The sequence below is a fragment of the Anopheles coluzzii genome, chromosome X (assembly GCF_943734685.1).
Source record: "Anopheles coluzzii chromosome X, AcolN3, whole genome shotgun sequence".
Classification (NCBI taxonomy): domain Eukaryota; kingdom Metazoa; phylum Arthropoda; class Insecta; order Diptera; family Culicidae; genus Anopheles; species Anopheles coluzzii.
This window is the reverse complement of record NC_064669.1, coordinates 5,320,394-5,334,550: the sequence shown is the minus strand read 5'-3', so window position 1 is coordinate 5,334,550 and position 14,157 is coordinate 5,320,394. Positions and strand designations below refer to the sequence as shown.

At 47.9% G+C, this 14,157-nt stretch overlaps 3 protein-coding genes across 3 annotated transcripts; all 3 read right to left on the bottom strand.

Moving 5' to 3' along the window:
* Positions 1-677: 677 nt before the first annotated feature.
* Positions 678-1,770, bottom strand: LOC120950033 (protein singles bar). The gene is made up of 3 exons (XM_040367766.2): positions 1,299-1,770; positions 1,052-1,204; positions 678-868 (listed from the first exon to the last, which is right to left on the bottom strand). The coding sequence occupies exons 1-3, from the start codon at positions 1,647-1,649 to the stop codon at positions 791-793; spliced, it is 582 nt and encodes a 193-aa protein (XP_040223700.2). The 5' UTR covers positions 1,650-1,770; the 3' UTR covers positions 678-790.
* A 3,471-nt stretch (positions 1,771-5,241) lies between these two features.
* Positions 5,242-10,522, bottom strand: LOC120950040 (uncharacterized). Its single transcript, XM_040367779.2, has 4 exons — positions 10,261-10,522; positions 6,930-7,104; positions 6,511-6,819; positions 5,242-6,407 (listed from the first exon to the last, which is right to left on the bottom strand). Exons 2-4 carry the CDS (start codon positions 7,044-7,046, stop codon positions 6,333-6,335), a joined length of 501 nt encoding a protein of 166 aa, XP_040223713.2. The 5' UTR covers positions 7,047-7,104; positions 10,261-10,522; the 3' UTR covers positions 5,242-6,332.
* Positions 10,523-13,226: 2,704 nt separating this feature from the next.
* Positions 13,227-14,157, bottom strand: LOC120950642 (uncharacterized). Its single transcript, XM_040368860.2, has 2 exons — positions 13,907-14,157; positions 13,227-13,822 (listed from the first exon to the last, which is right to left on the bottom strand). Exons 1-2 carry the CDS (start codon positions 14,093-14,095, stop codon positions 13,442-13,444), a joined length of 570 nt encoding a protein of 189 aa, XP_040224794.2. The 5' UTR covers positions 14,096-14,157; the 3' UTR covers positions 13,227-13,441.

The window sequence follows — 14,157 nt, the reverse complement described above, 5'->3', positions numbered from 1 at the left end:
TCTCTCTCTGTCTCTATCCCGCTTCTCTTAATCTCTCTCTGTGTAGTGCGACCACGCCGCGATCAGCATCTGGTGCAGTCTGTCGGTCGACTGAGGCGTCGCACGGTTGCGATGCCGCCTGAAATAATGCCGCACTGGGTGCGCGGGCGCGCGCGCGCGCGCTCGCTCGCTCGCCGTCCTTCTCCAACAGTGTGTCGGGCCTGATGATCGCTGCTCTCGTGCTGGTGGATCGAGCGGCAACGCGTTGCTGTTGCTGCTTTGTTTTGATTTGTGGTTTGGTGTATTTGTTTTCTTTTTTTTTTTTTGGGGTAAATGAATTGCGTTCTCTCGAGCTTGCGGGGATTTGCGTCCTGCTGCTAAACGAGGCGGGCACCACTTTGTTTGCCGGCTGGGTCGTCCTGCGCTGTTGGCTAGTATGTTTCTCAGTCTTGTTCATGTGAATTCAAAAACGGACAAATGAGGCCAACAGGCTACTCCGAAAGTCCGAAACACACACACACACACACAGACACAAACCATTTGCAAAAGCGTTACCCCCGGCGTGCGACGTGACGTGGGTTGGCGATTATTAGCTTTATTTAGTAAAAAAAATATCATCATCTCGGGCAAGTCGCAATAAAATTAGTGTAAAAATAAAATGACAGTCTAACGCGGAACGCGTCCCCCCCCCTCCTCCCCTTCCCCCTCTTCTCAGTGCCCCGTGCGCGTCAGGCTTAAATGCAGGCGGAAGCAGAAGCGATGCGCCCGAACGGGCTGCAATCTGGTGCTGCGAGAACTCAGGACGCCTCAATCACGCGAATCCTTTCAGATGGCGGTAGGCGACGAACGTGTCCACACCGTACACCAGCCCCACGATACCGCCCATGTACTGTGTTTTTGGAACAAAATTTAGTGTGTGTGTGTGTGCCAAACAATGTTTTATTTTTAGGTTGATTTTTGGTGGTGCCCCCATTAAACAGAACAAAAATATAGGAAAAAGATGGAAAAAAATGTTTGGAGTTAGTCGTTTGGGGGATTTGAACCTCTCCTTTGCACACGCTCATTTACTCACGTAGACGGCCGTCATTGCGGGGTACGCACTGTGGATGCCGCCGGTCGTTTTGAACATCAGAAACTTGGGATAGAGGAACACGTTGACGGCGAACCCTAGGTAGGAGGAGGCGCTTAGATACATCACACAGGCCAGCCCGTTGTACACCACTTCCTGAGGGAAATTCATTGGTTGAACAATATATAATTAAAAAAAACACTGATTTTTGAACCACTTTTACACACACCAGCACCCAAGAAACACTCACAAAGATTGACTGGCGCACGAGATGGAACGTCCGGGCGGAGACGGTGTAGCACAGCAGCAGTATCGTGGTGGTGAGCAGAAAGGCGGAGCAGGTCGTCAGGAAGCCCCAGAACGCTTCGCCGATGTCCTTCGCCGAGTCCATGCCGAACTGCACCAGCATCGTCTGGCAGAACCAGCCGAGCACCAGCTCGAAACACTTCAGGATGCCGTTCTTCGACACGAAAAAGTCCAGGTTGACGCAGGTCAGCACGCGGCAGCAGCAGATCCGGACGCCCCGGTTGCCCCGCTCGTTCAGGTGGCCGGCCCGGTGCGGTCCGGCGGCCGGCGGCATGCGTATCACGGCCGAGGGCATCTGCTGCTGCGGTACAACGCGGTAGTAAGTGCTCCGTCCGGCCCGTCGACCGTACAACGACTGGCGTCGGCGGCAGCGCGACAGCAGTGGGGACCTCTCCTGCAGCCGTGCCGAGCGCGTCGCGTTGGTTAGAGGGATTCTCGGAGGGTGAGACGAAAATAGACGCGTAGCGCCGCAGGGGGCTTACGCGTACGGGTGCGAGCGCGCGCGCGCGCGCATTCGGTTGTCTCGCGCGCTGCGTCTTACGCACGGCAGATGCTCCGACGATGCTGCCGCGCTGAACACGTGCATGCATTCCATCTTTTCTCGGGTGCATTATGACTGTCGGTACAGACACACATTCCGAGGGATTCGGAAGTAAAGCTGCTGTTGTATGGCTGCGCACCGAGCCGGATGCCGGAGCGGATCAGGCCTCACGGGACCGGCGGGAGGCTTTTGCTCCGTTCGAATGTTTATTTATATCGACAAAAACAAAAAAAAAGAAGCACGAGATACTGCTGCTGCTTTCTTTTCCGGTCGAGACAGGCCTCGGAGCAGCGGGGGGAAAAACCCTCCGCTCGATCACTGAGACACACACGGCCATATGTCAACAAACTCCACCGCCGTGTGTGTGTGTGTCATCGGGTGAATGGTGCCGGCCTGAAAGCGATGGTCGGGAAATTCTTGCCCCGGTAAATCCCTCAAGGAAAACGGGTCGAAGGATCGCTTTGTGCGCGCGCGCCCGAAGGTGACTTTGTTTCGGCAGCGTCATAGCGTATTTCCGCTGCGTGTCTCGTTTGCGTGGGTTGCGCCGAGACTGTGAGAGTTGTTGCCTTTATTTTTCTTTCTTTAATTCGCTTTCGTCAAAACCAGACTCTCCCGAAGTGGGTTAGTATATTTACATTGGGCGTATATTTGTTTTGCACTAGCCTGCCTTGTGAATTTAAATGATGATGATCTTTCAACGAGCGAGATCTGCCTTAAAATCTAACATTTTTCTATGCAAGCCATTTGTGGCCTGCAGTTACCTCATACCGGGTAGTCTCGGTTTACTTAAAGCTTTTATCTGTTTTATTTATTTATTATGTGGTTTTGGTTAGAGTTGTTTATAAAGGCTAGTTATAAGAAGGAACAGTATAATCACTTGATTTTTGCAATAAAAAGGTAAAAAAGGGTAAATAAAGGTAATAAATAAAAGGTAATAGGTAATAAAGGGTGAGCCGGGTGTGTCCAACCCGAAGTCGTGATAGGATTCTCTGGTCTTGGTGTGATGGATGGTCTATCCATGGTGGTGTTATGGTCTTGATGGTTCTCGGGATAGAGTGGCCGCTGCTAACCCAATAACCATTCCAGCTATTGAGTGATGGATGGTTTTGCTAAGGCGAATGAAGTCGCTGCGAGTACGAGTATTATTCAGAGTAGCTGCGAGTATTATTCAGAGTAGCGTTTCGTTTCACTGAATACCTGTGCGACCAGGAATCCAACAGAATCTGACTTGGGGTGAATTCGATTGCAGAGTTGTTGCATGTTCGGGTTGCGGGTGGTTACAGATTCAAGTGCTTCAAGGACACTTGCAATGTCTGTGAAGATCTCGTTGGGTTTATCACGTTGGATTTATCGCTGTGTAGGCCTTTGTCAGCTTCAATAATCAGGGCCATTGCTTCTGCGGTGAAAACTGAGGTAAGATCTGGTAGCGATGGCGCTATTGTCGATGCTGGAGTAGATTCCACAGCCAGTGGAACCGTTTTGTAATGATCCGTCATGGGAAGATCAGATGATGGTTATGGCATTTTTGCCCGAACTAATTTTTGAAGGTCCAGTCTATTTGTGGTGTGCGTTGCCGGGAAACTATTGCAATGCCGAAGAAAAGTTTTGGCAGAAGCCAGCTATTGATGATTTGAAGATGTGTTTGCCGGGAGGCGCGATGTTGATCGGTACCAAGCTTTCTGAAAAAAAAAATAAATAAATAAATAAATAAATAATACGGTTCTTCGCTTCCTTTTTGAAACGAATAGCGATATGCTCTCTGGAGCGCACCCACGACTCCCATCCGACTCCGACTATTGTTAGTTCACTTCCGACTCCGGCAAAATGGAACCACTAGATACGCTCGGAGTCGGAGTCACGCAGAGTCGTCCGGAGTCGTTCGAAGTCGTTCGAAGTCGTTCGGAGTTCATCGTTTTCGGAGTCCAGTCACCTGGAGCTGTCCGGTGCAATGTGCTTGTTATCACGTATTTAATTTCGTTGTGTTTTTTTGCATCTCACTTTGCGCGTGCAAATCGTATACAGGCCTTTCTTTCAAAGGCCGACCCCTACCAACTCCGAATAACTTCGACTCCAACCGATTCCGGACGACTCGGACGACTCCGAACGACTCGGGACGACTTCGAACGACTTCGGACGACTCCGAACAACACCGGACGACTCCGACTCCGAATGACTCCGACTCCGAATGACTCCGGGCAGCTCTGGACGACTTTGAACAACTCTGGACGACTCCGGACGACTCCAGGTGACTCCAGACGATTCCGGACGACTCCGAATGACTCCGGGCGGTTCTGGACGACTTTGAACGACTCCGGACGACTCCGAAAGACACCGGACGACTGCGGATGACTCGGACTCCGAATGACTCCGGGTGGCTCTGGACGACTTTGAACGACTCTGGACGACTCCGGACGACTCCGGGCGACTCCAGACGATTCCGGACGATTCCGAATGACACCGGGCGGCTCTGGACGACTTGGACGACTCCGGACGACTCCGAAAGACACGGGACGACTGCGGATGACTCGGACTCCGAATGACTCCGGGCGGCTCTGGACGACTTTGAACGACTCTGGACGACTCCGGGCGACTCCAGACAATTCGGGACGACTCCAGGCGACTCCAGACAATTCGGGACGACTCCAGGCGACTCCAGACAATTCGGGAAGACTCCAGACGACTTCGGACGACTCCGGATGACTCTGGGCGATTCCGGACAATTCCGAAAGACTCCGAATAATGCAGGGTGGACCTACCTACCGGAGTCGATGCCAAACTTACCCATCACTAGTTCAGACTGCCTAATGACGTCGCAGCAATGCGCCAGAAGGTATGCAATATACTTATGTAGTATACTTTTTTCAACACAGTCGATCTCCGAAAATAACGAGTTAAATATTTTGCTTATAATTTTGTGAAAAATGCTTTTATTTGGGAGAACAATTGCACTTCACTGTTCCTTGGTCCATATTACTTTCTTTCTTGTTTTCCAAAATTGACAAATTCGATTGTATCGTTTATTCGCTTGCAGTTTCGGTCGTATGGTCATCACTACAGCAATGCCTAGCAATGGTAATGTTTTTTCACTCTAATTTGCCGAAAATCAAAATTATAGAAATACTGAATTTTTAATGAGATTTACTCGTTGAAAGAGGTATGTGTTGAGCACTTCATACTGCACTGCAAAGTCCACTACGAAACCAATTTCATCGAAGAAATTTGCTAATGAAACGTGCAACAGTGTTTTTTTTTGTAACGTAAAACGGTAAGTACCTGATAGCCTGATAAAACATTACAACGGATCTTCGCATGAATGGTAACATAATAAACTCGAAACAAAAATGAGTAAAAGTAGAAGAAAAAAAAACCAACAAATTATGTTTTATTTTATTATCTTCGTAATTGCGCACTAAACGCATAAACAAAAAAACTTATCTAACATAGATAGGAGTACACAAAAAAAACAACAAAACAATTAAGAACAGTAAGTTTGCTTACAAGATTATAAGATACGAGTACCGATGAGAACAATTGCAGAAGAACAACAAGGTATGTTGAATAGATGTGAATTGCTCTTTTTGCAACGTTTAATAAAGTAGTATTATAAGAATTTCAAAAAAAAAACCCATTGGACTGGATAACTGAGTAAGCAATTTCAACTTAGGTAGAAGCGCCTACTTTAGTGCCTACTGTGCTCTTTTGGGTATGAGCAGAAACGTTTCCCTATCGCTTGCTGTGTTTATGGACTGGATTGTGATTGTAAATAGCTTATTTATTTTACTTTTTATTTTGTTGTAAAAAAGAACAACTTGTTGTGGTGTTAAACTGTGTAGGAAATGCACGTCTTTATCGTAACCACTGATGGTATAAAAACTGTTTCGAAAAAGAGTATATTATACTGATGTTACTGTAAAAAAACGAGTATATGACTTTTTTCTAACAATTCTTCCCTTCTCTTTTCTTTTCCGGATTGTTTGGGGATTTTTGTTCCGTTTTTTGTTCCGTGGCTGTTTGCTTTTTCTCATACCCATATAAGTAAACTTGCTTGCCAGTGGTAGTAAACAGACACACACACATATTGGACATTGAAACAGCGATCTAGCCAGCAAACCCTTCGGGCAGCATTTCGGTGAGATTATAGCGCGAAGTCAACAAACAAGGAGACGGGGAGAGAAAAAAACTTGGCTTGAAATGCGACCAACGACACGATTGAGTCGAAGGGAAAGGCACACACATAGATAAATACACACACACACACATGTATACACACACACATTGAGGGAACACGGAACAAGGAAGTGTCTACCGTAGCGAACACATGCGCACTTGTTTTTTTGGTCGCTCTGAGCGAGCGGAACACAAACACAGCGGCAGCCGGTGGACCGGAGCGGAGGTCACAGGCTGGAAGACGGCAGACGGAGCTCGGTCCCGCACGGTTTAGATGCCGCGGTAGGAGCGCTGAGCGAGCAGAGCGCTGAAGAGGTAGAGAGCGGACACGATCAATCCAAGGATCTGTGAGCGGGAAACAGAGAAAGAGAGAGAGAGAATGAGCGTGAGAGCTTGAAAAGAGTGGCGCTCAGTTGTGCGCTCCCGCCCGAGGGCGCTCGCTTCTTACCGCCGCCGCCATGTACGCATCCTTGATCGTGTGGTAGTAGCGCCCGTTGGTGACGTCCACCAGCAGCATGATCGAGGCGATCAGGTAGAGCAGGAACGCGATCGTATGGTACACCAGCTCGTAGATCGTCTTCGAGATGATGCCGCCGGTGCTGAGCGACACGAGACAGGAGGCGAGCAGACAGAACGTCCCGACCAGGAAGGCGACCGCCATCAGCAGGAAGAAGAACTCGGCGCTGGCCGGCAGACCGGAGGTCGGATAGCGCCGGATGTAGTACGCCACCAGCCCGACATTGACGGCGCCGATGATCTGGATCGGGATGGGTTGGGGAAAGACAAACAGAAAACAGTGTCACTGTAGATGGGGGTTTTGTTTTTTTTTTTTTGGGAGTTTTTTGTCTGAATGGCTGAATGGTGTACCAGCTGGGCGAGCTTCAGCAGGCCGGGCGTTGTGCGGAGGTAGCCCGTGTTGAGCACGAGATGGGACGTGCTCGTCGTGGTGGTTGTTGTACGCGTTATTACGACCGAGTGCGACATCTTGCGGCAATCAATCGAGCTAAGCTGCTGGGCTGGTTGGTGTCTTCGCTAAGGAAAGCTGCGGAACGAGCGGAGAAGAGCAAGATGAACGTTAAAATATCGTAATTGGAAAGGAAGAATGATTGTATTAAAGAGCACTAAAAGAAGAGGGTGAATAGAATTAATAGTAACATCACATTGATGAAACACTTTCAACTCGAGTGGCGCCGATGAGGCCTAGTATTTTAAGCGTTTCGTTCTAAAGTTTGAAGCGTTTTCAATCGATTATCTAAAAATCAACCTATTTTTGTGTGAAATGTCGGTTATGTACCACTGAAACTACACACGACGAAGAACAGAGCAATGTTCTGAAAGCTAACAAACAGCCTGAGCCTGAAGTCTTGCTTGCTGCGCCTCCTGAAGCCAAAGATTAGCTTTTGATTAGTGCATTAAAGCAGTACCTGGTAGCATAAGGTTAATATTACATGGCTTTGTTTTGCACTTTTATTCACGCTTACACGGAAGGACAGCATTCTAACCAAACTATCTATCCTCTACTACTACTACTACTACTACTACTACTAGCTTTTATAGTGCAAAAGCTCTCTCAAATCAAATTGGTGATTGTTTCTGATTGGGAAATGTTACAAAACATTTGAATCACCTGTTTTCTGAGTCGGTTAGGTTTAGTTATTTTTCCATAAATTTCAACAACAACAAAAAACATCCATAACTATATTTACATTGTTTTAAGTATTGTATTTTTTTATTTTTAAGAATCAAACACATCATATTAGTGTTCAGATGTTTATATATTCTCAGATTTTGATTTATCTTTTATATTTATGATCACACGATTTAAAAATTGATCCCCAATATCAATTCACAAATAAAATAATTTGTAAATGTATGGACGATTACCAAACACAGTAAGAACCAGACCTTAATGGAAATTGGACTCTATTGCACCATTTTTGGGCTGACTCCTTCGACATTCCTATTGCATTTGTCCAACAAGAGTGCTATCGAGTCCAATTCCCATTACGTTAAGTTCATTTCACGTAGGAAGGAGTCAATAAAGTGTTCCATAGCTATGAGATCTCATGGAAAACCCTGTACTAAACTGTCAAAATGTGTAACCTTACCTCAAGTTACAAAAGTAAGATGAAGAGAAGCTGATAAAAATGTTTGATGGAATTAACATTACAACTACCAGTTGGATTGGTGTTAAATAAAATAATTTTACAATTCAAATTGAATTTATATTAGATTTAAGAAACTATAGGCTACTAAGAGTTCATAATAAGCCGAAGACTGCGATGGCTCTCAGATTTAATGCACACCATGACTCTTTTGACTGGAGTTCCTAATGTGAACCTTGCTGTGATACTCTTTGTTATATATTTTGTGCTGATGTTACAATGTACTTTGATGCGTTATGTTATTTGTTGCTATTGTAGACAACTAAGATAGTTTATGAGATCAGTGATAAGGCCGCAATTATGGCGAATCGCTTAAAAAATACAAAAAAACATATTTAAATACCCAAAAATTATTAGAAAATCTATTAAAAGGGACCTTCAATGCCAATTTAAAATATGTTATAAATCTAAAAAAAAATGCTCCAACGCGTAAAACGCTTGATAGTTTTTGTGTTCATCTTTTTTTCCCCAAATGCGGTGCATTGCAAACCCTACAACCCTCGGAAAATGAACAATAGCAACAACAACGAAACTCATCTTTTTTTTTGTGTGTTCTGTCTCCCCAACTCGAACACTACAGAATCGGAAATCGGTGGTCGCATAAATATAAAGCGCCCTGTTCGGGCATACCACCCAACCTCACGGCAACGGAATGCACCATCTACCGTGGCACACACGCACACACGAACCGTGGCTATGAATGAGCGCAATGCGCGTGGGCGTTCTATGCGCACAAACCAACCACAAACAACCGTGATGATGTATTTTGGGGGTATAATCAAATGGGCAATCTGTGTCGTTTTTCTTCCAACATCCCATGCCCTTTCCCTTACCACAGTGTGAACAGAGGGAGCAAAAAAAACAAAACAAAAAAAAAAACAACAGCCACAGCCCCATCGCGGAGTTGCGCAGAGAGCGAGCGTGATCTCATGATGCGGTTTCGTGATGCGTTTCGGGCGCTATTTAGGTCAGGCAAGACAAAACCTCTCAACATCGCAACCCGCCCTGTTGGCCACGCACCGTCCGATGCTTGCAGCGTTGCAAATTTGTATCGAAGCTGTGCGCAATCTCGCTTTGCCTTTGTTGATAAGGGCGCGGCGTCACCTGTTGCGCGAAGATTGCTCGATAAGAATTTTAAAGTGCCGGCTTGTGCATCGCTGCTCGCGGAGCGTGTCTTACACACTCGCAGGCCGCGATGACGCATTGTTGCCGGTGGTGATGTCAGCGCTACAGCGGACTGCCGGAAACAGCCTCTGCCTGCTCTGCCAGGGTCATCTGGATCGTCCAGCCAGTGGCTAGTGCGAAGTGGAAGTCCTCCAAAACCTTTGCCTTTAATATCCATTCTTCAAAGGAAACGAGGAGGAGATGGAGAGAGAGAGAGAGAGCAAAAAAAGTGGGAGATCGCTTCGATCGGCAAATGGTGCGCGCGTGTACGCACCGCTCTGCAAGGGATCGCCTTTTTAGGACAATCGTGTCAAGGGTGGCGTTCGTTTGTCATGCCAACAATCGAACGATGTTTTTTTTGTGAGAGTGTGTGTGTGAGTGTGCACGGGGGAGTTATTCTCCTTCCAGTGCCACCATCTGTCCCACGAAAACTGTTTTTCTTCAGCATGAGTAAGTGTTTTCCCCGTGCCCGGTGATTCTAATTCTAACTCCATCGCTCGAACTTAGCAAACCACCCAACACGCTATGCTCCATTTGCTTCCACCGGGGAGTTGCCTGAACTCGCCCCCCGAACCCCCCCCCCCCCCCCATGGAGCACTACCCGTCACTGGCACAACAAACACGGGGCGGGAAGTTTAAAAATAAAACTCCAACAAACCGTGGCTGACATCATCTGCGGCCCGGTTTGTTTCAGTTGTTGGAGTTGGGTTTGGAAAATCTTGCACCGAAAATGTGGGTCACACTGCGTGTAAGAATGCGCGCGCGGTGCGTGCCAAATACAGCACGCCATTTGTCAACAGGTTGCACGAACGACGCGATCGACCAGTCCAGGTAATGTACGAACAAATGCAATCTACTGCTGAGGCTACCTGGGCAACGTGCGGTGCTGTTCCGGCCTGTTGATTGATAGCGTCTACCGTCCCGTAGCGTTGATCGGTGAGGGTGAGGGTCGGGAGGAGAACGCCGTGGGTAAGGGTCACTTGCACTTGCACACAGAAAAGCACACGCGAACACGAACGAAGGTGAAGGGCAGGGGTGGGGAGGTGGCTGCTTTAATCGAACCGAAAGCGAAGCTGTTCCTCGCGGCTGGAGCGTACACTGTTGACTGCGAGCGGTGCCGGTCTCGGTCTACCGTAGGAAGTCGTGCGTACAGTGCGCCTCGGCCTCGTAGCACAGGGTGGGGATGAGGGAAAAACATATTTAAAAAAAAAAAATTTTAATATTTTTTTGAGAACACACACACACACACACACACACACACACACACACACACACACACACACACACACGCACGCACGCACGCACACTCACATACACAGACGCAGAGAGAAGGAGAGAGAGAGAGAGAGAGAGAGAGAAAGAGAGAGAGAGAGAGAGAGAGAGAAAGACACACACATACATCCGGAGACCGAGTAATGAGCACCTCTATATGATTGTGTTTGTTGCTATCCAAGCGTCATCTATGAAGTACGTTACGCTGTAAGTGCAAATTTTCGAACCTTTGTCCTCTTTATTGTTACAGTTGTTATTTTGTTGTAGTTACAAAATGCCACAGGAAACTTTCCTTTCAAAAAACTTACAAATAGTTACTACTTCCCCCCAATCCCTCTATCTTCTCATCCCACTGAATGCTAATTGTGCTGCACGAAAAGCATTCAGGGATAGAGATGAGTTTTAAATTATTTTTTTTCAAATTACTAGATTTCGAAACATTCAAAAAATTACAAAAAAAGCAAAAATAGCTTTATCGAATGCTATGATTCGTGGCATACTGGACCACTAAAAGCTCATTGATACTGATTATTTGAACCTGACATCGTGAGTTTGCAACGATTGTTGCAATCTCACATCAGTGTCAGAAAAGTCGCCTGCTGATGAATATACAACTGGTTAGGTTTGGTTTGCTCTCTCTCTCTCTCTCTCTGTCTCTCTCTCGCTCTCTCTCATGTAATAAATCGTTTCGTTTGACGGCACCCCTCCCATTCTATTAACGTTACGTTATATATGGATGACGCCTAGTCAAATTTAATTCATGTGGTCTGCATTTTTTAGCATTCACATCTTCAGTATGACGTTACAAACCAGGATCATATGTCTGTTATATCGACATCGACGTCTTGTGTGGAGCACGATTTTATAAAAATATTCAAATATGTACTTTTCATCTCACATTCTCGATTATTTGTGTTTTGTACTACTGAAGGTCCTTTCACATTACAGGACACTATTCCGCAATTGATCTATCGTTGATCTCATTTGGCAGAAAAATCAGCAAATGTAATAACACGCATCAGAATAGTGGAGCAGAATTGTATGTAAAACATGTGTTTCATTAAACTAAACTTCTACACTTTGACAGAGGTGTTCTAATTCTTCACAAAATCATTGACTTTGGCACAAAACCAATACTCTTTTCCGCCGTGGTAAAAGCTGTGAAGCGCGTAACTTAAGTAATGAAATTGAAAATATATATATCTTCTGCTACACCCTGTAGCAGCAGGCCGCTACATTCAAGCGAGAGTGAAATTGGTGAGCCTTCCCTTTGGGGACGAGCGCACGAGACACGCTCGGACGAACAATCGCGGCGTGGGCAGGGACAAAGAACCGAACGAAAATGAAAACATACAAGGGGGTGGCCAAGTGGAAGAGTGTTTACCAAAACATGTTTATTTCGCGTTTCGGTGTCGCGTGTCACACTAAAAACCCTCAGCGACACTTCCCACGGGCGGGAAGCGGGAGGCCTTCTCGCGTCCTTTGGTTGTAACCGTGCAGGCATTGAAAGGGCTTGGGCTCCTTATCGTACCGTGTTGCAAGATTTGCATTTGACTGTTGTCAGAAACGTGTCTGTGGCGCGCCGCCTGATTGCGATGATGTCATTGCCGCTCGCGCTCAAGAGCCAATTGAGGGACGGATTGGTTTTTGTTTCTTCTTTCGGTGAATGCATCCCCCGGTAGGTGATATCATGCGGTTTCGGATGGGGAATGATGTAAGGCACGGGATGACTCACGCATCAAACACTCCCGCTGAAGCGGTCAAGATGGCCAGTGCACTGTTTGTACATTCCTTTGCGATTTGCTAACTTACGGTCGTACGGAAGCAACAGTATTCCACCGTTTGGAGAGAAGTTGCTTTCTTACAACCCTGTCCTGTCAGCCCACCAGCCATTCCCATTTAGAAAGAAAAACATCGAAGGGGGACCCTAAAGGGTCAGTTTTGATCGGAGGGTGTGGCGGAACAAAAAAAACAAACAAAAAGGGTGTGCCATCGCCCTGTGGACAGTTACGCTTCAGTCGATGTTCCACCGTGCTTCGCAACGTCACGGTCACTGCCCAAGAAGAGAGTTTTGAGGGTTGCAGGAGCAGGATGAAGGGAACGAAAACAATTCCCCAACAACCGTATAACCGTACACTGTTGCTCCTGTTCCACAAGTGCCTGGCAGCATGGTCCCCCCGGGCAACGGGCTGTCGCGCCGTCTAGTCTAACACACTTACCCTGCTTCTTATCCTTCCTTCGTTCTGCTTAGATCTGCCCCCATCCCCACTCTTCGGAAGACCGTTTTTTGTTATTTTTATCTCCACGCCAGTAGTTGGCCTGCTCTCGAGACCGTTCGGCTCCAGCACATACACCACGAACTGCAACTGCGCTCGATGCGTTTGTTTAGGGGGCGCGTGTTGGAATCGGTTTTGGAAGCTATATTTAGATTCTGGGGCGGGTTAGAAAATTCTCCCAGCACGAGCTCGGCTTTTGGGCGGCGCGATTTATTGCCGGCTAGGTGGCCTCTATTGGAGATGTTTTGAGATGTTAAAAAAAGAAGAAAAAAAAATATTACGCAAAGTGAATTTCAAAACTCGAATATTTATTGCAAAACAAAGCGTGTGTTACCCCTGCAGAAAGGGGTAAAGTACACCGTGCTTCCCGCCAGATGGCGGTAGCTTGGGTACAAGCGAAGCGATGCAAGCTTTGATGCAAGCTGCCAACTCACATACACACTGCGCGCGGCGCAAAAAACCCAAACAAATGGACTGTACGGGCAGAGCGGTTTGCTCCTCCCTACTGTCCGATGGCCGTGCGGCCGTCGTACTGGTCGCGCAGCTGGAGCCAGGTTTCGCCCCCGTACGCCAGCGCGGTCAGCAGCGTCAGCACGCTCGACACCCAGTTGCACACGTACCAGCCGCCGTAGCCCTTGTGCGCGAACAGGACGCCGTACGCGAGCCCGTACAGCGCGACGGTGGCAAGCGCCGTGTACCACAGCTCCAGCCGGCGCCAGTCGAGCAGGGGCAGCTGGCTGCGCACGATCGTGCCCGAGCAGTGCCGGTCCCACAGCAGCACGAGCGAAATCACGAACGTGTGGCAGAGGGCGAACAGGGTCGTCCACTGTACGCCGTCGTTGTACTGCGGCCGGATCAGGGCCAGCGCACCGATCGTCAGGAGCTTTGCAAAACGAGATAAAAAAAAAAAGAAGCCACCATTACACACACACACGGGAAAGCAGTAGTCGACCGCAGCGTCACTTACCAACTGTGCCACGCGCAGCCGGTTCCGGATGGCCGTGCGCTCCAGCGTGCACAGGCAGCCCTTCCGCTCCGCTGTGCCGATGGCCGGCACGTCCACCGTGTGCGCGTCCAGCGGCTCCTTCGCTGGGGCCTTGTCCGCCCATTGGCCGGGTACGCCCGGGGGCGTGAGCTGTCCAAAGACGCCCGTCATCCTGCTGTTTCACCTTTTCCGGGTCACGGTGGAACCGCTACTGGCACGGCAGTGAACACTGT